Source organism: Podarcis vaucheri (genome assembly GCF_965113315.1).
Source record: "Podarcis vaucheri genome assembly, chromosome: 11".
Classification (NCBI taxonomy): Eukaryota; Metazoa; Chordata; class Lepidosauria; order Squamata; family Lacertidae; genus Podarcis; species Podarcis vaucheri.
Window position 1 is genome coordinate 59,085,640 of NC_138749.1, and position 25,690 is coordinate 59,111,329.

The 25,690-nt window shown below is 42.0% G+C and overlaps 1 protein-coding gene across 2 annotated transcripts; it reads right to left on the minus strand.

Moving 5' to 3' along the window:
• Positions 1-638: 638 nt before the first annotated feature.
• Positions 639-25,639, minus strand: NAA35 (N-alpha-acetyltransferase 35, NatC auxiliary subunit). Of its 2 annotated transcripts, none has more exons than XM_082241570.1 (23): positions 25,535-25,639; positions 24,598-24,730; positions 23,147-23,180; positions 20,825-20,939; positions 20,182-20,256; positions 18,721-18,888; positions 17,963-18,029; positions 17,337-17,380; positions 16,721-16,771; positions 16,252-16,335; positions 15,705-15,819; positions 14,124-14,302; positions 11,966-12,025; positions 11,774-11,880; positions 11,077-11,143; positions 8,507-8,605; positions 7,554-7,732; positions 5,495-5,631; positions 4,672-4,739; positions 3,451-3,591; positions 2,874-2,996; positions 2,400-2,480; positions 639-971 (listed from the first exon to the last, which is right to left on the minus strand). In XM_082241570.1, exons 2-23 carry the CDS (start codon positions 24,719-24,721, stop codon positions 912-914), a joined length of 2,178 nt encoding a protein of 725 aa, XP_082097696.1. In that variant the 5' UTR covers positions 24,722-24,730; positions 25,535-25,639; the 3' UTR covers positions 639-911. The 2 variants fall into 2 exon arrangements, with proteins under 2 accessions (XP_082097696.1, XP_082097697.1); XM_082241571.1 differs by lacking the exon at positions 25,535-25,639 and adding an exon at positions 25,391-25,457.
• Between the last annotated feature and the right edge of the window lie 51 nt (positions 25,640-25,690).

Sequence of the window (25,690 nt, forward strand, 5' to 3'; positions counted from 1 at the left end):
GCTCTTTATTTGCATAGACATATCCTTACCTTTAATGGTGCTGTTTACAGCTGTTTAGCTGGTACTTCAAATGTGTAAACAAAAGAAAATCCCAAACCCTCAACTGTATTATGCTTCAAAAACTAAAATATGAAAACAGTGCACAGAACATTTAGCTAACCAAATAAAAGTGGTCCAAATCATTTTAAGGCTTACAATTTACGGAAATAACTTGGTATAGGGCAGCCTTTAAAACAAGTGGAGAGGAAGGTGCAACCATGTATATATAACCATGTATATATAGAGGCTTGCCAAATAATGTCAAGTCCTGAATGCAAACTCTCGGCAATTAAATCCAAAGACATCTGTCTAGAATACTCAACCAGTGGCCAGAAATTTCACCCCCTTCTTTTGAAGATTTTGCACTCCAAATTCTTTCTTAGCAAAACTCCAATACACTTTTGTGTGTGTGTGTGTAAGTTAAGAACATTTCATATGTGGTCTAATAAAAAACATGCAGCACATCTGCAGAGCCTACTAGTGTTCCTTCAGAGGAGAGTTCTGCTTTTTAGTCATCAAAATATAGCCACTCCCTTACTGCAGTGTACTTTTGAAGTGGGCAAGTGTGTTCTGAAATGCTTACAAATATTCAAAAGCCATTCATAAAAACGATTTATGGGTAAAACTGAAGTAAAACCGAAACATACAATGCTTTAACAATGAAGTTGTTAAAATCAGGTCCAATGGTAAAACGTTACACAATCCACTTTAAAACAGCAGTTGTCAGGCTGTGTGGAAGCCAAAATAAAGCTACTCCCAATACAACGGTACTTTTGTCCAAGTGAATCATGTCCCTTTTGAGCACAGTATCAAAGAGCCTACCAAAGCAGCTCTGTTGTACATATTATAGTTTGTTCTCCTAATCCTTTGCCTCAAATAAGCTTCACTACTGGGAAGTATCTGTGAGGGGAGAAGTCAAATTCTGGCGGAACCTAGAAGAAAAAGCATTGAAAGATACTTTAAAGCATGTCCAAATGACGCCTTAATTAAGCATTTTGGATTCCAAGAGTGAGAAAACCCTGAAGGTGAACAGCAAAAAGGTGAGACAAAGCACTCTTTGCCATCTCTTCCAGACACAAACCATACAGAACTTATGCAAAAATTAGATACACTGCCAAGTGCACTATATCGGACCAGGGATGGATGGGCTAGTCTTTATCCATTTCATGTGCCTTTTGAATACATCCTGAGTGTGTGCAGACTTTTTCTGATTATTTTTTTTTTTGGGGGGGGGGTAAGGGTTTGCTTTGGGGGTCTTCCAAGTACTTGCTATACAAGGAATGACTTTATTTTTTCCCATTTCATAGGCGCAAACTGTCTGGAGTGACTAAAGCGCAGCTCCTGCCACACATTTTGAAAATGGGGTCAAAACTGGCTCTGGGAATAGAAGCTTATGATAAACCCACTGAGCTGTCCATAGCTGTCAACTTTTCCCTTTTCTTGTGAAGAATCCTATTCAGAATAAGGGAATTTCCCTTTTTTAAAAAAAGGGAAACGTTGACAGCTATGGAGCCGGCGTACAGCTTCCGGGTCATGTGGCCAGCATGACTAAGCCGCTTCTGGCGAACCAGAGCAGCGCACGGAAACGGCGTTTACTTTCCCGCCGGAGTGGTACCTATTTATCTACTTGCACTTTGACATGCTTTCGAACTACTAGGTTGGCAGGAGCTGGGACTCAACAATGGGAGCTCACCCCGTCACGGGGATTCGAACTGCCAACCTTCTGATTGGCAAGTCCTAGGCTCTGTGGTTTAACCCACAGCGTCACCCCCAAAACTGGTGGGTTGGTGTTATGTACGAATCATGACATGGAGTTCAATGGGGCTTATTCTCAAGTATGTTGGTAAAGGGCTGCAGCCCAACCAAGACTTTTAAGGTACAGTGGCACCTCGGGTTAAGTACTTAATTCGTTCCAGAGGTCCGTACTTAACCTGAAACTGTTCTTAACCTGAAGCACCACTTTAGCTAATGGGGCCTCCTGCTGCTGCCGCCGGAGCAAGATTTCTCATCCTGAAGCAAAGTTCTTAACCTGAAGCACTATTTCTGGGTTAGCGGGGTCTGTAACCTGAAGCGTATGTAACCCGAGGTATGACTGTATTACAACATAGCACAATGTCCTTTAGAATAAATGTATTAAATATTATACTATTAAGTAGTTACAGCAACATGCCCCACCAATATAGTTTGTTATCTGCCATTTTAACTAAAACTATGCACCAATTATCGAGTGTGCCATTAAAAATATACTATTTAATCATGGCCCACTAGCATGTGACATATTTGCAATACATCTACCCCTTCTGATAGTCCAATGCTATGTTTCAAAAGCAGTGATATTAATTTAGCAACAATCTGCTTACTTTAGAATCCTTTTTGTGACCTCCTGCCAGCAGCTTCATGACCACAATATTGGGCTTAGCAACTTTAAGAATTCTGTTGACCTAAACAGAAATATTCCAAGTTTGATATAGTTCACAGGCAGAAAAAAAAGAACTGAATTCACAATAAAATGGTAATTGCAGTGTTTACTGTATTCGTTTTTTGTATTTAAAAAGGAGCAAAACTTTACGCAAGCGCCAACACTCTGCTTTCAAGGTACCGTATTTTTTACTCTATAAGACGCACAAGACCATAAGTTTTTGGAGGAGGAAACAAGGAAAACAAGAAAAAAAATATTCTGAATCCCAGAAGCCAGTGGGATCACAGCACAGCCAAGCCAGAAGCCAGGACTGTAACTGAAGCAATGTTAAATGCTCACCGTTTAAAAAACGCCCGAATCAAGTACCAACAATTTATACAGGCAATTCTTAGTAATATGTTAGAAAGGATCTCACCTCATGGTCTGGGTTAGGGATATTTTCCAGGATCATTTTAGCTTGCTGAAAGTGTTTGCTAGCAGCCATGTAGAGATCAGAGGACTGAGGTGGAGGACTGTATTTGTTTAGGTCAGACATTTCCTAAATATCAGAAAAATAAGCATCCTTTAAGAACAGCCAAAATCTCCCAGAAAGATCCTTCTTTTGAATGAGGCTACACTTTAGAGGCACAGAGGTGACAGCAGAATGAAGCAAAATAGTTTCTACACATTTACTCCCTAGTTCTTCCTTGTATAATTTTGTAATTGGATAAAAAGCGATCTATTAAATAATTTTAAAAGATTTTATGCTTTGCAACTAATGAACACTTGGGAAATGGCTTTTTATTTCGTGTGCTTTGGTTTTAACTATGGCATTCTCCCCAACGTAGGCAGGCAAATAAAGAAGGAACCTTGGGATGTGCCCTGCTTACTGAACAGAGTGTTGCCTGCCTCCATTACAATGGAGGGAAACCCATCAAACTGGTAAATATCCGAGAGGAAGGGAAAAGAAACCATATAATATACACACGTCCTGAAATGTTCTTGTGGCTCACCTTGAACTGCAAATAGTGTACGGGTGGTGGCGTGATGACACTGTTGAAAGGGGCAAACCGGTGCTCGTACCGAACTTGCTCACTATCGAGCTCAAACTTCGGCTTTCTCACTTTGCCATCCATATCAAAAGCAATCATAGTCTTCAGGAGAAACAGGGAAGAGAAACACACAGAATGAGAAATCTGCTTATTGCAATGTACAGTGGTACCTCGGGTTAAGAACTTAATTTGTTCTGGAGGTCAGTTCTTGACCTGAAACTGTTCTTAACCTGAAGCACTACTTTAGCTAATGGGGCCTCCTGCTGCCGCCGCGCCGCCGCTGCATGATTTCTGTTCTTATCCTGAAGCAAAGTTCTTAACCCGAGGGTAATATTTCTGGATAAGCGGAGTCTGTAACCTGAAGCATATGTAACCCGAGGTACCACTGTATCAGCAACAGAAGCACTGGTGCACATACAGAGACAAGTGACTCCAGAAAGATGCCAGAGGAAAAATAAATGTAGCTGCAGCACAATGAAACATGACACATATGGTTTCCACTCATTGGTCTCTTGAAAGGGGTGTTACAACTGAAAAGTATTTACTAATCTGCCAAACTGATTCCAATAGCCTCACACCTTAGAGACAAATTTGGCAGTATTAAGGAGAGGAACTTCTGATACAACTTGTACAGAACAAATCTGCGGGTGCTAGTTCTGCTTTGTCATAACAAAACAAAAAGAATGCCAACATTTCCTTAGGTACTATCTGGCATATAAAATGCATCCCATCTTAATTGAGGACAAGCACGGTTTCTTTGGATCACAATCTTTGTTTTTAACACCACAATATGCTGACTATCGTTCTATCCACACACTAACTCATTTGGAAAAGTGTCACGGAATGCAGACATAACACTGCTCATTCTTAAACTATAGGATCACATGCTCTCTCCCTCCCAGCACCAGAAATTCCCCTGCCAAGCCCAACCCATAACTAGCTTTTGAGCTGAAAGAATGGTATTAACTAGTCTGGGATCCAATTCAGCCAACAACTGAAATTGTTTCATAGTTAAGCTATGTTTGCACTGTTCCTACACATAGCATTACCTAGGAAAACATGCAGTCATTTAGTAGGAGTGTTCAAGTACAGTTTTCTTGCCTTAATTCTGAAAAGTATCCAAATTTCTTTCTTTTTTTTTAAAGTTATCTTTACAATCACAATCCACAATACATCACTCACCTTATACATTCCAGCACACATGTTTTGATAGGCTTGGCTCATGGTGATCTCTCTGCTCAGAGGACGAGCTGCAAATGTCATATACAGAAATATTTTACCATGTAATGTTGATTTCACCAGAATTAAAAAATGCAGGATGTAAACAACTACGGCAGTTTTTGCAAGTGACAGACCTACTACCCTGCAAAACCCAAAATTAACTACAAGATTCATGTAGCTATAACAAAAATCATGCTTTGACTGCTCAGGGGCAGAAGAACTTGGGGAGGGGGGAATCACTGTTGCTGTATAAAGAACTAAAATAGGATGATAAATAGATGAATTAGGAGTTTTATTACCCAACAATAAAAGTGAAGTGCCAATGTTCAGCCAATTAGTAAGGTTTCAATCACTGGGGATGTCAGGTGATTAACAGATGGACTCCCCCACGCACTTGCCAAATCTGACCTGGGGATTGGATAGTAGGGGATATAGGATCTGGCCTACTGGCGAGATCTAGTTCCGTAATCCCTAGACTACAGAGAATAAAACACTTTATTCAGTGGTTAACAATTTTGGAAAGTAACTATAAATAGTTATATTCAATTTCATCATTCAGCTTCATCATTCAGTCACATGTAACAAGTCTTATGAACCTACATTTTAAAATGGCCAACAACAAACATTAGACTCATTCTATATGAAGATAAGTGAAATACCTATTGAACAACCATCACCTTATTTAGATGGCTGAACACAGGAAAAACATCAATTTCAAGTGTTCTAACAGAAACAAAAGATGTGATAAAAACCAGCTTGCAAGGTATTTGAAAAGGAGCTATACCTTTTTTCTTTTTCTTGGTTTTTTTATTACTCCGGCCTTTCTGCTGCTCTTCCATTATTCTTTCTTCTGCCATTTGAGAGCTATCAGCACGACTGAGAGTTGACATTAGCCATGCATAGAGAAACTCAGAGAGATACCTACAGCAGAAAACAGTACTAAATTTAGGCGAATCTTGGTTACGTTTCTGGGATGGCCAAGACTTCATTCTTGAGTAGCTGAAGAGCACCACTATAAGTGCTTTAAATACAAAAGCAGGTTTTCAGTATAAGCAACACACCAGGCCTTGGCAATATGGTGACAGATTGTTGAAAACTAGTTTTGAGTCCACATTGTGTTAAACCAGTTCAAAATATTTGCCCTGACAATACAGTGGTGCCTCGCAAGATGAAAATAATCTGTTCCGCGATTCTCTTCGTCTAGCGGTTTTTTCGTCTTGCGAAGCAACCCTATTAGCGGCTTAGCGCTATTAGCGGTTTAGTGGCTATTAAAGGATTAGCGGATTAGCGGCTAAAAGGCTATTAGCGGCTTAAAAAAAGGGGGGGGAGCGAAAAAATCACAAGACTCGCAAGATGTTTTCGTCTTGCGAAGCAAGCCCATAGGGAAATTCGTCTTGCGAAGCACATTGAAAAACGGAAAACCCTTTCGTCTAGTGGGTATTTCGTCTTGCGAGGCATTTGTCTTGCGGGGCACCACTGTAAACTGCTTGAAGCCAGAGAATGCGCTTGTCTGTTAACCGGTCCAGCTCTCCTCTGCCTCCTGCAGGGGGCAGCAAACCACAAAGCAGGCACAGAGCAGGATCTTTCCTCTAGCTATCACACTACTAGCTCAACTGAGGCACAGAAAGGCTTCCATGCCTCAGCTGAGCAGTTCAAAAATGTCCCTCTGGCTCACACACAAGTCGGAGAGGTATTGGGGCTTGGCTGGGCCATGTATCTTGGCTGCTTCTTCCTACCATAAGGTGGGGAGGAAGAAGCTGATGAGATGGCATTTCAAACATCGTGATACATCAGCCTATTGTTGTATTTACCTGACGATATATCACAATGTTGAAAACCAGATATTGCCCAGCCCTACAACAGACATCCTTGCAATCTATAGTAAATTCTTGCAAATCTTGTGCAGTATAAATAGCAGTTCAAAGAATGCACTTATGCTGCACTGCCTATTCTGCTACAGAACGCATTGTATTTTATTGACAACAATATCTCCTCCCTGCTCCCAAGTACCGTATTTTTCGCTCTATAGGACGCACTTTTCCCCCTCCAAAAATTAAGGGGAAATGTGTGTGCATCCTATGCAGTGAATGCAGGCTGCTTGGCTTCAGCGATAGCAACGCGAAGCCTCTGAAGCACAGAGGGAGCGCTCCGTCCGTGCTCCGGAGGCTTCACGTTGCTTTCACTGCAGCCTGGAGAGCGAGAGGCGTTGGAGCGCACCGACCCCTCTCACTCTCCAGGCTTCAGGGATAGCCGCCTGAAGCCTTCGGAGCACAGCGCTGCATTCTGAAGGCTTCAAGTTCCTTTCGCTGAAGCCAGGTGTGTCTTGCTCTCCCGGCTTCAGCAAAAGGAACCCGAAGGCTGAGGAGCGCAGTGGGAACTTGCGCTGCGCTCGGAAGGCTTCAGGGATAGCCGTGCGCAGCCACTCTGGCAGGGAGAGGCTGCACGCGGCTATGGCTTCTTTAGCCCCGCGCAGCCTCTCCCTGCCGTAGGGGTTGCGCATGGCTAAGGCACAAGCCAAGACAGTGAGCGGGATGGATCCCGCTCGCTGTCTTGGCTTGTGCCATAGCTGTGTGCAACCCCTCTGGCAGGGAAAGGTTGCGCGTGGCTAAAAAGGAAGCCAAAATAGTGAGCGGGATCCATCCCGCTCGCTGTCTTGGCTTGTGCCATAGCCATGCGCAAGCCCTCCGGCAGGGAGAGGTTGTGCGCAGCCTGTACGCTGCTCTTTGGGGCTGGGGGGGGGGAATAAAAGTTTTTTTCTTGATTTTCCCCCTCTAAAAACTAGGTGCGCCCTATGGTCCGGTGCGCCTTATGGAGCGAAAAATACGGTAATTTGTTCCTCTTACCAATATATGTAGTAGTATTCGTGCATACTGTAGAGTTCCAGTTCAAACCCACTCAGAAGATACTGTATCATGATGCGAAGGTTATGGTAAAGGACCCAGGTGCCCAAGCAGGCCAAGTGTTGCCTTTGGGGTTCTTGTTTCAGCAGCATACTGTGAAGTGCTGCGTCCACTTTTTCTGCCTAACAAGTTGAAAGAAGTGGCGTTATGCTCAAGTATCACGTCTGTAAATTGCCAAACAATATTGACAAGAGTCATGATTTATGCCCGCAGTCACATTCCAGATCCAGAGCTGGAAGCTAGATGACAAGAATGTCATATACTTGAAACAGCAAAATTGAAGAAGTGTTCAAAGGAGTAGTAGGTCATGCTCAAAATATTCTAATTTGTATTAAATTAAGGACTCTGTTTCCCAGAGGATGTCACACCCCAGAAATTTGCTTCTTAGGCACATTTAATTTTTTTGTGTATCCTAGACATTTCTTAACCACTATAATCAACATTTCCCCACTGTGGAATGCTTTTCCTTTCACTAATCCCAGTGCATATTCTCTACTTTAATACACCTGTGTACTTTGTTATGCCACATCATATTAAGGAGATAAAGCACTCATCAATAAAACATAGTATGGCCATGTGTAAAGAAAAAAATATTTCCCCCCAAAGTTAAAGGTAAATATTCCTGGACAATGAAATTTGGATTAAATTTAAGTGCTTTTTGAAACAGCAAGGAAAGTACAACAAAGGAAGCCTGCAAATGGGGTCTTGGAGGCAGGAGGAAGGAACAGCAGCAGCAGATATCTTGGCCATTAGAAACTCTGTCCAAGGTTCTAATGCTGACTGCACAGCTCACACATTTGACTGTTACAAGAGCTGTTGTGGGGGAAGGATAGAAAACACAAAGCACTGTTCATGATTTTATGCTCTGTACAGTATTGTGTCTCCCTTTGAATTACCTCATCTTGCAAAGTAGCAAATTCCTCAAGAATGTGGCCAAGTTTATCTCTCTGACGAGCCCTATTGTGCCCATGAATCTGAATCAAACTACAGAATGGCTGGAAAAAAAGAAAGTCTGGTGAATTTTTAGACTTGTACTTCATTTTCACACCCTAGACTTTATTTGCATTACACATCATAAGGCTGTTCCTTAAGTTAACTAGAGGTAGCCTGACACTTGGTTGTGCCCATCAGTGCCCAACTTGGCCCTTTTGAAACACCAAAAAAGGAAACCTGGCTGAGTTCTTGGCTCAATTGCAGTGTTGACTTAAGGCAGTCAGGGTGCTATTTATCTGAGTCTATGTGCTGGTTGGACAACAGAGAGCCAAACACATTCTGCATATTGCTAAAACAAACAGGTGTAGAAAGATGCCACTCATTTCAAAGACAATGCTTTAGATGCAACTGGACACACTTGGTACAACTTCTGCACGTGTCTAGCAAAGAAATCACAGGGATAAAAAGTAGGATTTGGCAGAAACTTTTTCTTTTTCTCTGATAGGTCCATGATTAGCTGTTGGGAGGTTCACCAAAGACAGTATGAGATGAGGGGATCAGTGATTCACAGTCTGAGCAAGTTGTGACCTTTGTGAACATGGCTTGGGCAGAAAGGTCTGCTAGGCTGGAGAGAGGTACCTGCAATAGATATTGCTACTAGTGACATCTTGATTAAGGTGGGTGCCAGTTTCTTATCCCCCACTGCCTGATATTTAACTTCACTGATTCAGCAGAATGATGCAGTAACAAAATAAAAGCTTGCTACCAGTGCCTTATTATGGTAAAAGCTGGAGGCTCAACATTTGTGTTAGGATTGCTCTTGAGCATGCAGACTATGGAAACCTCTGCTTAGATCTCCCCAAGCCTTTTAAAACGTTAACATTCTATCCATCATCGAACAAGGACAAAGCTTGCTTCTAAAGGTTGATCTCACCCCAATAGCTCTTTCTTCTAATCCTCCGTGGGGCAGGAATAGCAAGGGTCCCAGTGCCCTTAGCAGGCATTAAGGGACAGGCTGTAAAGAGGGAGAAGGAGCCTTCAGAAGGATGAGGAGTCAGTCCTCTTTCTTTTCTATTTATTGGGGGTGGAGGAAGAGTAGGCGATAGAGAATGCTCTGAACATTTCCTAAGTATTTTAGGGTCTCCATCACAGAGATCTCTGCACCCTTAAGAGTTCTGCTTCATAGACACTATCTTTTCCCATAGAACCTTACAATTTTGGGGGGTGGGGGGTGGGGGGGAGTGCTAAAGCCTGATCAGGTGCCTGAGGACCCAATGAGATGCTGCTTGCAGGGAAAGCATCCGACTGAGGTAGGTCTGTTTTACACAAAAACAAGTTGAGGTGACTTAGAATGCCCATCCAAACTATCTCTGTACTTTCTCTTTTGCTGCCTCAACTGCTTCATCCAAGCTTGCAAAGTGTAAGTACCGTATTTTTCGCTCTATAAGACGCACCAGACCACAAGATGCACCTAGTTTTTGGAGGAAGAAAACAAGAAAAAAAAATATTCTGTATCTCAGAAGCCAGAACAGCAAGAGGGATTGCTGCGCAGTGAAAGCAGCAATCCCTCTTGCTGTTCTGGCTTCTGGGATAGCTGCACAGCCTGCATTCACTCCATAAGACGCACACACATTTCCCCTTACTTTTTAGGGGGGGGGAAAGTGAGTCTTATAGAGCAAAAAATACGGTAACTTCAATCCCTACAGGCAGATAAACTGAAGGAACTCCAGGAAGAGGAGAGTGATCTGTGCTGGGGGCAGGCGACACTTGCTACTCAACCACAGCTACAGTAAAATCCAGAATTTCTCCATTTACTTCTGCCATGGGGACAAAAAACAAACTTACTGAAACCAAAACTTCAGGCTGGGCTTCCTCCTTTCCCAAGGAGTCATATTATAAATCATGGTCCTCACGTAGACGTTTTTCTCCCTCTGTCACTATATCAACCCCCAGTGTCACAGAAGGGATTCAGGAATGACCAGGGAAGTACAGTATCCTCGGATAACGTAAACTTCGGGTTGCAAAAGCGGCAAACCTGGAAGTGTTTCGGCGTGCGTGCATGCGCAGAAGCGGTCCCTCCAGTTGCGGAAACAGTGGGATCTGACCGGAGCTCCAGAATGGATCCCATCCGCAACAGGAGGGACCACTGTACTTCTTTACACAGCACATAGGTTATGGGATTCCCTATGACAAGATGTAGCAACGGCTACCAATTTGGAAAGTTTAAAAAGGGGACTAGACAATGCATGACACTTAAGGCCATCAAAGGCTACTGGTCATGGTAGTCATGCCCTACCTCTCGGAGCAGAAGCAGCCTGCACCCAAATGCCAAGGGCTGGGGAATGCAAGCGAGAGAGTAGTACTGCCCTCCTGTTTGTGGGCTCCTCATAGGCATCTGATTGGCCGTTGTAGGAACAGAATGATGGACTAGATGAACATTTGGTCCAACAGTCCTCTTTTTACATGAACATATACCATCTTTTATACTTAATGTGCATAAGTATAAATATTCTGTAATGCCATCAATACTCACTCGAACACAGTGCGTGACAAAGGAGTCAATGTAGTCCTTAGCCTGGTGGTTATTATATAGACAACATCTAAGAGAGAAGGGACAAAATTGTTCTAAGTGAAAATCCTGCAGTGTTGTAAAATCAAGGGGTTGGCTTACCATCCTGAAAATGGCTGTGCCATATTGATCGCAGAACTGTTTCTAAGGGGATGTGTAAACCAAAAACATTGAAAAGTAGCGAGAGATCGTGTTCATTAGGGACTCAGTTCTTATTATGAAGTAGCTGATAGTATAAAAAGCTGCATGATCCTGAATGGGAAAATAGTCAAACCTATTTTAGGTTCTAAGTATTCCTTGCAGATTTACATCTAACATTTTTGTGTTCCTCTTTAAAGGTTTGGCATCACATGGGAACAACTGCAGTCATGCTGGACTGCCTGATGAGGAAGATAAATATCACCTCCTTTTGGCCTACATACAGACATTCAAGGAGAGGCAAATGATTGGCCATTATTCACATACAAAGTTACAATGCAGTAGAAGGTAGCATCTAAGTCCCACTCTGGTATCACAGCCTGCAAATAATTGCCTTTTATAGGCCCCAAGGCATGAACAATTTTCATTTAACTGAATCTAGTCAGATGCAGTGTGATTTTGTTAAATAATGAGACATGAGGTAAACATGCATATAATATCAAAACTAGATTTTGTTACTCACTTAGGTGAAAGTACTGGAGGACTGACAAAAGATCGCAGGGCATCTTTCACCATATCTTGCATGAGATGAGTACCAAATACCTTTTTGTTATCCACAAGAAAAGTAGTCTGCAACAAACAATACATTTGTTACTTCACACAGTGACTTGACACACCTAAAATGTATTTTCTGTATACGTCATTTTCTACTTGCCTGTAACAATGATCTTGAAAGAACGCAAGGTGATTGTTCACTAAATTCACAGAAAAAATCCTAATTTATAAACAGAATGAGGAAAATTATGATTAGCATAACACAATGATTTATACCACGAAGAAATAAAATTCAGCTTTGCAGTGAACACGAGTCCATTAGAAAGGACTCTCCACAATAACCTCCTAAATGCCAATAATTCGATTTGTTTGCCTACTCCTTGACCACTTTGCTGATGCAGATACCATTAAAATGTTGAAAGGGAGTGAATTTAAGACTATAGATTGAAAATCAAATACGTAATGGAAGGAGATATTTGATACTTATCAAAAGGATGGAGGGAAGTTTAGATTGTGTGTTTTTCTTTTTTCGGATGTGTGGTTTTTCTTTTTTTTCTTTTTTCTTTGTAATTTTTTTCCCTGTATTTTCATATATGTCTGTTTTTTGTGTATAACTTCAATAAAAATGCACTAAAAAAAATAAAATGTTGAAAGGGAGAGGGTATTGGTTCTCTAAGACAGAGAGAGAGCTGGGTGAGTTTTACTATCTCCATTTGGTATGGAGAAATTTTTGGCAGATAGAATGAGAAGAAAAATAAAAACTTCCCTGAGTTCTGCATTAACTGTAGGGTTGTAGCCAGCAGTGGCATGAAGTGGAAGCACTTCTGCCTGTGCAAGACTGGACACCCAGTTTGTTGGAGGAACTGGACATGGAGGAAGGGCTTAATTTCCTTTATGAGCACAAATCACCCCACATATAAGATAAGCCATCAGGTCCAAGGTCAGCCAAGCCAGTTGCTGTGACAATGGCCCAGTGCCGGCCTCAGCTCATTGTATCTGGGGTCTTGTGCTGTCTGTGTTGGAGTCTATCCTAGTGTGTCAGGGTCAAGCATGAGAAGTGAGGTGAAGTCTGTGTTACATCTTGAATTGCTGGAGCAACATAAATACTTTGAACTTGTATATATCTGTATCTGCAAATACCTGAAGGAGCATCTCCACCCCCATTTTTCAGCCCGGACACTGAGATCCAGCGCCAAGGGCCTTCTGGCGGTTCCCTTATTGCGAGAAGTGAGGTTACAGGGAGCCAGACAGAGGGCCTTCTCGGTATGGCGCCTGCCCTGTGGAACGCCCTCCCACCAGATGTCAAGGAAATAAGCAGCTATCCTATTTTTAAAAGACATCTGAAGGCAGCCCTGTTTAAGGAAGTTTTTAATATTTAATGCTGTATTGTTTTTAACACTTGATTGGGAGCTGCCCAGGGTGGCTGGGGAGACTCAGTCAGATGGGTGGGGTATAAATAATAAAATTATTATTATTATTATTATTATTATTATTATTATTATTATTACTACTACTACTACTAGCTGTATGAATATACAGTGGACGCTCGGGTTGCGAACGTGATCTGTGCGGGGTGCACGTTCACAACCCGCAGCGTTCGCAACCCGTAACGGCGCGTCTACGCACGCATTGGTTGCAATTTGGCGCTTCTGTGCAAAGCGCAATTTAATACTTCTGTGCATGTGCGAGCGCCAAAACCTGGAAGTAACCCGTTCCAGTACTTCTGGGTTTCGGCGGTCCGTAACCTGAAAAAACGCAACCTGAAGCGTCTGTAACCCGAGGTATGACTGTATCAGTGTTCAAAACTATATTACTGAAGCCTTATCTTCTGCAGCTGTAAACTATTTTGGACCTTAAGCAACTTCTGTATGATTACTGGCACTGAGGGCAACTTCCATTGCATGGGCATCTCACCTCAGATTCCCAACATCGTTGTCACAGATCCTTTCTACATACTGCAGCCACACTCCCTGCACCCCTTGAAAAGCTCCTGCTGAGGGTTGTGGGGGGACTTGTATAACAAATATAACGAGGTGGACTGCCATGGGTGGTGGTGGGGAAATCAGCAAAAACTTGTCTTCTGTGAGAAGAAATGCTTATGTCTGCCTCCACCCCCGTTTTCACACCCTAGTTTCTCTCCCTAGTTTTCATCAAAGTTTTATAGTCTAAGTTTCTTCTACATTTATTCCGCATGTGAAACGACAAGAAGTAAAATCAAAGAAAAAGTATGCAGGTATTTGTGCACAAGTGCCGGGAGCTATTCAAGTAACATTCTCTTATGTCCCTATGAACAAAAAGCTAACAGTGTTGATACTTACCAGTATGCAGTGCAAATTAGTTAAATTGACAACTTCACAGACAGTCTTTATTCGGTCTATAAGTTTTGAAAAATAGTTGACCATTTCTTCCCTTTTAATAATTTTTGCATATCGAGGAAAAGTTGGAGGAAGCAATCTCTGATTAACAAGGGGTTCAAAGCCCATCATAATAGGATGATCTATTAAAAAAAAGAAAGACAAATGTCCAATTACTATTCTTAATCCCAACTAAGTGCTGTATCATACACTAGCTACTTCAGCCAGGGGAAAAATTAGGGGGGGGGGGAAACAAGGCATTCAAAATATTAAGCAATTTCTTCTTGTCAATTAAGCAATTTAAAATGACTATTAGAAAAACAATATGCTCAAGGTAATTTAGTTTTGTTAGTGGCATTGCAATTGCTATTATGTATTATGATTATTTATACTGTTGTATTTAGACAGATTCTTTTTTTTATTTTTGCAAACTGCTTTGAGCAGTAGTGTACCTGCAAAAAACCCAATATATCAATAAGTGACTATGATTTATGACTGTGCATTTTTCTTCTCAGGAAGGAAACCATTTTATGCGTATTAGTGTATACTTTACTTTGTGCTGATGACGCTGTCTCAGAGCTACATGCAACGTGACTGGATTTTGGCCCTGAGTTTTTAAGAGGGCCATAGCCCACTATGACTCATCAGTCGGGTGTTCTGAGAAACAACCTTGAACTGATTCACACGTATCAAATCACAGGTAGTGAACTGTTATCAATGAGAGCCAGCTGATTGCTTTTTCACAGAACCTATGCAAATCTCTGACTGTATCATGGGAAGTCTATGCCATCAAGCATGGTATAGCATCATTCAATAACATCCAGAGGGCAAATGAGGTAAAAGATTGCTGCCAACTTGGCCTATACCCACAAAAGCTCTGCCACACCCCACTTGTGTGCAGAGGGCAAGCATCTGAGGGATGGGGCAGTTTAAAACCTGGTTCAGCAGACGGGGTGTTTGTACTGCAAATCAGTGGTGCCTGAAAAGCCCTTTTCAAATTGCTGAGCAAAATAGTGCTTTGAAAGGAGCTTCTGAAGAAAAGCAATATAGATCACCTGTCATCCTAGCGCCAACAGGTGATTGATTGGGGGGCAGCTCTGTCACACTTGGCCCACAAGAGGTGGGAGAGATAACAATCTGACCCACTGGGCTAAAAAGCTTCCACAATCTTGAACTAGAATAACCTCCCTAAGGACATGGGAACCTTCTCCTTCTTGAAATAGCTCCAATGCCCATTTATTTAGAGCGGCTTTTGGAGTTTTACAAGATGGGAAGCTGTCTGAATGATTCCTAATCCACAGAATTTTGCAACCTTTTACATTCTGTGGACAAGAGTTCTGCATCTGTGAACAAGACTGCATTAGCTGAACAACCACATATTATGAAGGATGTTCAGTAAAAAAATCTCTGATTGAATAACTAGAAGGTAAAGTAATAGATCAAGACAAAAGATCAACCTAGATGAGAGTAGCAACAGGTCACTGAGTGGTTTTATACCTCAACAGAGAACAAAGGCAGAGAACACTTCTGAAGATAATTGCTTACCTCCTTTGGTTGTGTCATTCTGAGCCTGAATGCCATGGTGTAATGAATTGTGGATAGCAGAAAGCAAGTCAGCTGCCTGAGTCATCAACTTCTGAGCTTCTGCAACTGCACTAGTCTTAAAAAAGCAATTTAAAAATCTCTGTGAATGACACTAGGCAATAAAATAACACCAGTATTTCAAGAGCAACAGATAAATGTCTACCATATGGTCTAGTAACAAAGCAATAAAATTATGCAACAAAAATGTTATATATGTTAGATAATTGTAAAAGCTTATCTCTAAAGCTATGCTTCTGTTTTATACATGCTGCAATTGATAGTAATCCTAAAGACTTCATTAGTGTGGCTACTGGTACAGATGAAGGGCACATCTTGTCCATCATCCTGCCCCTTGGATGCTCATAAGCAGGACATGAAGACAGCAGCCTCCTGTCCGGCACGACCATTCTTTGGGCTCAGCATCTTTATTTCAGCCACTGAAAAGCGAGGCTTCACATACCCATCTGCCTTTAACACTTGAAGCAGCAATACTCTGTAGCAATCATACCTCTTTTTTGGTAAAAGCTATTAATACAGTCAGTAATACTCGGGTGAACTTCACTCTGCTGAATACTGCAAAGCACTGTTGATGCTATAGGGGAGAAAAATAAATCCCCAAATTAATGATTTCCAAATTTCCAGAAAAATAAAGTTTAGACGAAATGCTACAAGCACATTACTCCTCATATATACAAAAGTTGTTTTCCAATAACCATTGTTTTGCTGGGACTTTACTACTGATAAGATTAAATTATTGCATTTTATGTGATTAATGTATATTTAGATACTAGATAATCTGGTGCGCAATTCAAGCCCAGTAACAAAACAAAACAAAAATAAACACCCACGTGATTGGTCTTTTTGCATAATTCCTTGTAGTTTCTTGAGAAATATTTTATTTTAGAGCATATTCTAGGTCACTAGAAGTTGCTCAAGTAACCTTTTTACAATCTGTAATAGTATGCAACCATCCTTACTTCAAGTTCTACTTCTGGATCTCTCTCTTCCCCTTGTCGACTTCGAGTGCTCTACAATAACACACATTAGAAACAATTTAATTAGATATTAAGTGAAGTACAAATTTCACTTTTCAGATTCTGCTGATTCTATCTATACACACTGCTTAGAAATTTTTGGATTAAGTAGTTTATAAAGTCTATCCCTCCCTAGTAATCTGTTTAGATGAGAGCACTCTATGTCCTCATTCACTAAGACAAGTCATAAGATAAAGATTGGTTCAGACAACACAATAAGCAAAACAATGGCTTAGATCAGCAAAACAACCATGAAGGAGCGAAGCCACCATGATCTCCTTCTCAGGTGCTCAAACTTGGCCTATATTTATAAATACTGCCTGGTGACAGAACCTAAGACACGTTTTGTTATGACAGAATTTATGAAGAGCCACCAGATTGTTACATCATATTGCAGATCTACTAAGAGTCAGCAACTACAGCTTGAAGTTTGTGATTCTGTGTTTTATATTATATTGTACTCTTTACCACTTTGGGGCTATATTTAGCTTACATTAACTGTGCTACAAATTTCTATATAAAATAAAAAATTGGGGGGGGGGGAATAAAAGAAATATACCTTAACTCGCCGTTGCATGTCATCCTCAACATCCTTCAACATACCTGGAAAAAAGTAATTCAGTTTAGAAGCATAAATGCCACTTGGCAGACTCCTTTGTGTATCTAAGTGAATATTTCCATGCTACATGCAACAGTCATTCTAACGAAATCAGGGAGGGGGTACCTGTGTCCCTCCAGATGTTGAAGCACAACTTTGATCAGCCCCCACTATTAAGAATGACGGCCAGAGTTGCAACCTAACAACATCTGGAAGGCCATAGGTTCCTTAGCCCTTAAAATCTTAAAATTCAGAACCCTAAATCTATTATTTTGATTTGCCTTCACTAATTTAGTGACAGCATTCTTATTCTGAAGGCATTGTATTTCAAATAATCCTAACCAAGATCGGACATAATGGCAAGCTTGGCTTTGATAAGACATTTGGATGACCATCTCAATACAGCTAATTTCTTGACCGTACAATCTGTGCATAATGACTGAGCATTAGTACTTGTGTCAAAGTTCAATGGAGCTCAATGGAACTGGATCCTAGGTAACTGTGCATAGGACTAGAATCTTGTCCTTTAAAACCTATGAAGCACAACTTTCTTCCCAGAAAAAGGAACGAATTGTTTCAGCTCTTACCTGTAACGCGAAGATCTGTCACACTATTCGCCATTTTAAATCCATACGTCATAGACTGAAAATCTTCCTAAACATACAAAAGAAAAATTAAGTGCTACAATCAAGGTGTATCTACCAACAACAGCTTCCTTCATAACTTTATGCACAAAGCACTGAAAATCTGGCTCTAGCTTTAGGTGGAAGCTATGCCTACAGATAATTTCAGTAGACTGCTCTTAAAAAATGCAAGATGCGTAAAATGCAATATAAAATGTTAAATCATCATTCCATCAAAGTACTGGGGAACAAAGATAACTATTCTAGGCTGTATATAATTTCCTGGAATAATAATATAGCTGATGTATAGGCAGTCTATGTCCTTCCAGATGTTCTGGACTACAGACTCCAGCATGGCTAATGGTCAGGGATGCTGGGGCTTGTAGTCCATAACATCTGGAAGGTATCATGTTGCCTATCCTTGACATAGTGTTACAAAACACTGCTGCCCATGAAGCTGTTTAACAAATCAGTTTCCCATGCAATTTTTAATGATATTTTCATTGTTTATTCTTTTTGCAAGCCATGATGAGATTTTAAAAAACCAATCGGAAGGTATGTAATTTTTTATGAAATAAAGAATTATTAAATAAAGAACTAGTTATGAGTTTAAAACCAGAAACTACAATTGGAAGACAGCAGCAAACTAAAAAAAGTTATACAAGGCAAGTTGTATTTACTAATAATGGGTAGGAGAAATCATCAGCTGAACAATGACTTACCTCTTCAAATACTGCAGCTTTGTTTACTTTTTCTCTAGCAATATCACAGATTTTGAGGATCCCCAGAGCAAATGCCTTCATGGCAGGATCTTCTATAAAGTCTGGATTATGAATATAAAGGCAAGTGAATACTGTCTGTGCCAAAGAATGGCCTTCCAACCATGTAATCTGAAAAAGAAATCAAGCTTACAGAATGAAAAGGGCAGGAGACCAATTTTGTTACTCAATTCATATTTTTTTCACTAAAGAGTAACTGAATATTTAACTTCAATTCCACGATCCAAAAGAGGTGGGAAAATGTTGCTTTGAATATTGCCTACTCCATTCTACAGACCGCATGAAAAAACAAAGATGCTCTGATTTATGTCATTAATGTGTTTTACATCCATTATACTTCAGGGAATATTGGGCACCAAATAGGTTCTATAAAGTAGTAAGGCTCATGGACACAATCTGGAATCCTAGGCAAAGTCATAGAAGGTAGGGAGTAGAAACTTCATGCACAAATGAACTTTGAGTGGCAACATAAGAGGTGCCACCAGCAAATGGCATTAATTCTTAAGGACTTCAGTCCCACTGACCTTCCAACCTGCTCTACCACATTTTCACCAGGTATAAAACTCCACAATAAGCTGGGCCTTAAAGCAGAAACTCCGTCAGAGCCGCTATCAGAAAACCGCAATCCAAAGGAAGTCAGGTACAGTGACCTTCCACTTGCTCTTTCACATTTGCTCGAGGTATAAAACAGCACACTAAGCTTGGCCCAACAACGGACACGCTACCATGTCCTACAGGAAAGCATCTAGACATCAGTCAGGATCTGTGCAGGGAATGTTTATTCAGGACTAGTGTAGCTGCACGATTGTCACTACTCTTATCAGGGCACTTGTATGTAGGAGGCTGTGGCATGGCAGACAGACCAGGGCCAAATAGGTCACATCTCCAAGCACAGCCTTATTCACTACAAGAGCACCAGTAAGGGCTGCAATCTACCTGGCCTTGGAATTCACCTTCCCTCCATAGGATGCACTAGCCTAGTGGGTAATGCATGGCTGGTTTTCCTAGATTTTACCCAATGTTAGTTTACATTTATAAATTTATTTCTGCAAAGGAAACAAAATCTGGGAGGATGAAATGTAATACTGTACATTTTTCATTTTGTCAGAAGTTTGATTATCCAAACTCAGCCGTGTTTTAAAAATTATTTGTCTGGAGGAAATATACCATAGCTCTAATCTGGACCCTAATTCAAAGTGCACTCCTATACATGTTTACTCAGAGGTAATCCCACCCACATTAATAGAAATCTAGTAGTTGTGTTTAGAACTGCATCTCCAGAAACTCCATAGAGTTAAAATTGATAAGCTGTTCTAACTAGTAAAATGACTGGGAAGTTCTATCAAAACACTCCTGGAGTACTGTTACTCATACTAATCAAACATAAAAACATAATATTCTTACCAAGCAGCAAAAACAAGTGTCCATGATCCCTATCAACTCAGGTAATGATAAATCTTTAATTTTAATGGTACCATCCTAAAAAAGAGAGAGTGCGCGCATGAATTTCCATCATTGGCAAATTAAATTTCATCAGCCTACCAAAAAAAAGCACCTGTATGGGGGCAGGGAGGCGAAAGTGATGTGCATAAATGGAAGTGAGACTCTAGAAGCAGTGTGCAGCTTTCTGTTGAGTTTGTAGTGCTGTGTGATGGAACAAGAGTCATGTATCAAACACCATACAGTCCTCTCTGCCTTCTCCCTTAGAATCTCTCCTCCATGCATAGTTTTATTGTAATGGCTATATGTTTTAATACATCATCATAACACACACACACAGAGTGAGTTGATGTTTAATTGTTTTTTTAATTATTGCTTCCCATCCCCTATGTTTTACACTGTATCTATTTTAGTACTAAGCTGCCTTAGACCCTGTTGAAGAAAAAGGCGGATATAATAATAGTGGAACAGAGCTGTTCTACACTCATGTAGATCTGAAATTACACACTGCTTTAAATTTGAAGTTTAGCATATTAGAGTTCATTAAATGATGATAATCATTTTCATGAATCACCAAGCAGCTGACAAAAACACAAAGTGTGCCAACCTTGATAGCTTGTTCAAAGTTAAGAACTTTTCGATTAACTTGGTTTCCAATCATACCAGCATCCATCTTGGGATCCATCATTTCAATAGCAGACATTGCTTCAAAAAGACCAAAACTAAGGAGAGCAACACAAACAGAAAAGAAAACCTAAGCTGGAACTAATGAATTCATATATAAGGCAAAAGTTGTTTCAAAGCATAACTGCCAAATACTGTGAAATAAAATCAAAGAGTTTATGCAATGTATTCATATCATGCAACTGGTGAGTAGTCACCTTAAATTAAGTGAATAGTAAGATGCCCTGGTAAGATGCAGAACGTATATATGAAGTCATCAAAAACATTTTAAAGTAAGGAATTGGGAGATTCAGCACACTGAGAAGCAAACTACCAGCTAAATGCAGAATTAATGAAGCAGTAAGATTATTCATTACTATGGATATACCTTAGCAGTTCAATCCTATTCATGACTACACAGAAGTAAGTCTCACCGTGACACTGGCAAGTGTGCTTCCCTGATACAGGGATTAGGAATTTGTTGCCCAACAGATGTTGTTGGACTCCAGCTCCCAACAACCCCAACAGTGCAGCAAATTGTCAGAGATGATGGAAACTGTAGCCCAGCAATATCTGGAGGGCCACAGAGGTTTCTTATCACTGATGTAAAGGAATTAGCATTCTCAGGGAGGAGACTTCATCTGTGCCCACAGATGTCAGAGTTTACATTGAAATCAAATCTGCTAATGGACTTAGGCATTCCATGCATGCATAAAATACATATATAATGGACTGAAATTACTGTGAATGTCATATCCACAGTGGAAAAAATAGAGTGAACAAATGTAACAAATATAGAGCATGAGTTTAACTGTTTTCCATAATCTGAATGATTACAATCTTCATCTACTTTTACAAAGCTTTTACAAATATATGTTATGTGCCCAAGGTTTCAAAGCTTTAAGAAATTGAGGACTTAACTAAGCAGCAGAATTAACAATTATTAAAGAGGCCAGTTAAAACAGTTCCAGAGATTAGCGTATTTTTCGCCCCATAAGACGCACCGGCCCATAAGACGCACCTAGATTTTTTGGGGGAAAATAAAGGAAAAAAATTTTATTTCCCCCCCAGGTGCGCTGCGCTACACCAGGAGCTTGGGGCGTGCGGAGCTCAGCGCGCCCCAAGCTTCTGCGTGCAGGCAAGGTCTCCGCTAGCGTGGGAGAGCCGGGCGCCTCTCCCAGGGCTAGCGGACCCCTGCGCTAATCCAGAAGCTTGGGGCAAGCTGAGGTCAGCGCGCCCCAAGCTTCTGCGTGCCGGCAAGCAGTCCGCTAGCCCTGGGAGAGCCGCGGGGCTCTCCCAGGGCTAGCAGATCGCTGCGCTATACCAGGAGCTTGGGGTGTGCTGAGCTCAGCGCGCCCCAAGCTTCTAGGTGCGCGCAAGCAGTCCGCTGCCGCCCCAAGCCTGGCGCACCCGGTGGGAGGTCCCACCGGGTGCGCGAGGCTTGGGGCGGCAGCGGACTGCTTGCGCGCACCTAGAAGCTAGCAGTCCGCTGCCGCCCCAAGCCTCGCGCACCCGGTGGGACCTCCTGCCGGGTGCGCCAGGCTTGCAGACACTCGCCCGAAGCAGGGGGAGCCCTCCCGAGGGCTCCCCGTGCTTCGGGCGACAGGCTGCCGCCCCAAGCCTCGCGCACCCGGTGGGACCTCCTGCCGGGTGCGCGAGGCTTGCAGACACTCGCCCGAAGCAGGGGGAGCCCTCCCGAGGGCTCCCCGTGCTTCGGGCGACAGGCTGCCGCTCCAAGCCTCGCGCACCCGGTGGGACCTCCTGCCGAGCGTGCGAGGCTTGCAGGCATTCGCCCCATAAGACGCACCCCGATTTCCTCTTCATTTTTGGAGAGGAAAAAGTGCGTCTTATGGGGCGAAAAATACGGTAATATTCTACCTATAGTTATTTTTGACTAAGCATGTTTGTGGCTGAGGCATAAGAATCTGGTTTATCTAGGAACTGTATACCCCAGTCCTAAACAGTTTTTTTCCTGAGCAAGTTATTAGCTGCAAGTATGACTATACAGTATTTATATATAATTATGTCCTCCTGAGCTCAACAAGTAAGTGTGCATAATGCTGAAGCTCTGGGTTGCTTTAAACAGTTTTCAGATTGATAGCACAAAACAATGTTAATTAATGTTCTTTAAATAGCTAACAGATTTGTCAAGAGCACATGATTAAGAGTAAGCCCCACAAAAATCAGTAGATGACACTTCTATGTGTTTGTTTCAGATTAAGATGCGAGAAAAAACATGAGAACTTGTTTTTAATGGTTCACTCACAGTTTGTCGTGAAGCAACTCGCCCAACTTCAATTCTACAAGGAAATTAAAAAAGAACAACTCAAAAACTTTACATAACTACTCACAAAAACTATTATATATAATAAAAGAGAAAGAAAAACTGGATTGGTTTTGACATAATGCTCACCTACAGTTTAGTATTAAAACATCAAGCTTAACTTTCCCCAACCTTGGCTCATACATTCTCCATACTTTGTGAGCAACATGAGGCTTACATTTATATACTGCCCTTTACCAAAGCTTGTTGCATAATCTGAACTTACATGGTTGATCTTCATATGGTTAGTGGAAACAAACCAAGTTCAAAGCATGAGTTTCAATCCTGGCTTATTTTCACTAACCATAGTTTAGGATTTGGAAGACATACTATACTGCAGTTAATCTAAAAGAAAAGTAGAATCTTCTGATTGTCTCCTTAAACTGAGAGAGAAATAAGTAGAAAGATGAAGAGAAATAAGCAGAAATCAGTATTTCAAAAATAACTTTAAAATCCAGGGTTTTAGAGAATCATAACAAAATACACTGAGCAATTCATTGAAATTAGGGCTCAGGTCCAGCACATACACATCTAGTGTCAACATTGCCCTTCCCAGAAAAAGAGGAAGGTAAGCCATTCATGCCTCTATCATAAGAATAACCAAGAAGAAAGTACAGTACAGTGGTACCTCGCAAGACGAATGCCTCGCAAGACAAAAAACTCGCTAGACGAAAGGTTTTTCCGTTTGCGATTTGCCTCGCAAGACGAATTTCCCTATGGGCTTGCTTCGCAAGACGAAAACGTCTTGCGACTTTGTTAAACCGTTAAAACCGTGCTTCGCAAGACGAAAAATTCGCTAGACGGCAAAACTTGCGGAATGAATTAATTTCGTCTTGCGAGGCACCACTGTATAGTATTTTTGAAAGAGGGTTGCATGAAACAGGATCTGGCATGGCTGATTTTTTAAAAATCTCTGGGCCAGTGGACCCCATTTTAACCTCTGGACCTGTGCTGCACAAGAAAAAAGGGAAATCCTGATTTCTCCACTATCCATTAGTGTGTGTGTGTGTATACACACACACACAAACAAATATTGGCAGCCCCCAAGAGGGCTTCAACCCCCTAATCTCAGCAAGTGGCAAAAAGCAGCTGCTGCCACTAATTAAAGTGGATTGTTGGCACATAAGGTGGGAGAGTGATGGAGGAAATGGGAAGGCCTTTTCAAACTGGTCCAAGTCAAGTCCACAACTCTCCACTAAGTTTCCACTAAAGGAGTAGCAGCAGAGTTCATGTGACACAGACTCCACCTTTTTTTATATTACAACGACAATATCTTTCAGTTACAGAGACTGTATCATATCTGCCCTCTAGACGTTTTGAGGGCATAGCATCGACTTGTGCAGAGAAAAACCTTTCGTGTGTGTGTGTGTGTGTGTGTGTGTGTGTTAGTTTACCTCTACAGCAGTCCTCAAAGTCTTGGGTGATATCTATCCAGCTCGTGTTACTCTTTTCCATCTTCTCAGGTATATTGAGCTCCCATCCCGAATCATCATCATCTACTGAAGCCTTCATAACCATGATCTTAACCTGCAAGGATTTTTCGGGGGTGGGAGGGGGGGAAAGAGAGCATTCAAACCTGGTCCTTCGGAACCGCGGAGAGGAGTGGAAGGGCTTTACTTGAAAAGGGGCCTAACTTGTGCTCATTTGAAGGAGCGTCTCCACCCCCATCGTTCTACCCGGACACTGAGGTCCAGCACCGAGGGCCTTCTGGCGGTTCCCTCACTGCGAGAAGCCAAGTTACAGGGAACCAGGCAGAGGGCTTTCTCGGTAGTGGCGCCTTCCCTGTGGAACACCCTTCCAGCAGATGTCAAGGCGATAAACAACTACCTGACATTCAGGAGACATCTTAAGGCAGCCCTGTTTCGGGAAGCTTTTAATGTTTGATGTATTATGGTATTTTAATATTCTTTTGGAAGCCGCCCAGAGTGGCTGGGGAAGCCCAGCCAGATGGGCGGGGTATAAATAATAAATTATTATTATTATTATTATTATTATTATTATTATTAGTCCTGTCACTGCGGTTTTCAAGGAGGTTTTAAGACTATCATGGGGGGGGGGAGAGAGAGAGAGAGCCAATTTTAAAACCTGGCCGTGACGTGTTAATTGCTGACATCCCCCCCCCCCACCAAGGAGGCTGGAGGAGAGACGCCTCAGCAGCCTCAGTCCTGAGGCGGGGCCTCCTCCCACCTGCTCCGCCGGAATGAGGCTCCCCGGCCCCGAAACGGCCACTTCCCAGTCCCGCCTCGGAGCGTAACGGCTGAAAAGGGAAAGCGAGGAGGGGGGAAGGGGTCGACCTTCTCCCCTCCCCCCTCCCCTCCGCGGCTGCCTCACCTGAGTCGCCCGCCTCGCGCAGCGCAGCCGAAGGAACCCGCTTTCCCCTCCCACTCTCAGGCGCGGACCGGAGAGAGAACGCCGAAGCGCCGGCCCGCCTGCTGCGCGTGCGCCGGACCGCTTCATTTCCCCCCCCTCTTCATCATGCGCGCGCAC

What these genes read in the sequence shown, in the direction of transcription:
- NAA35 (XM_082241570.1), bottom strand. Translation starts at nt 24,721, where the DNA reads ATGGTTATGAAGGCTTCAGTAGATGATGATGATTCGGGATGGGAGCTC. An exon ending in ATCCAGAAGTAGAACTTGAA is followed by an intron (nt 16,336 to 16,720) that starts GTAAGGATGGTT and finishes TCTCCCCTATAG; the next exon opens with CATCAACAGTGCTTTGCAGT. An exon ending in TTTCAAGATCATTGTTACAG is followed by an intron (nt 11,881 to 11,965) that starts GCAAGTAGAAAA and finishes TGTTTGTTGCAG; the next exon opens with ACTACTTTTCTTGTGGATAA.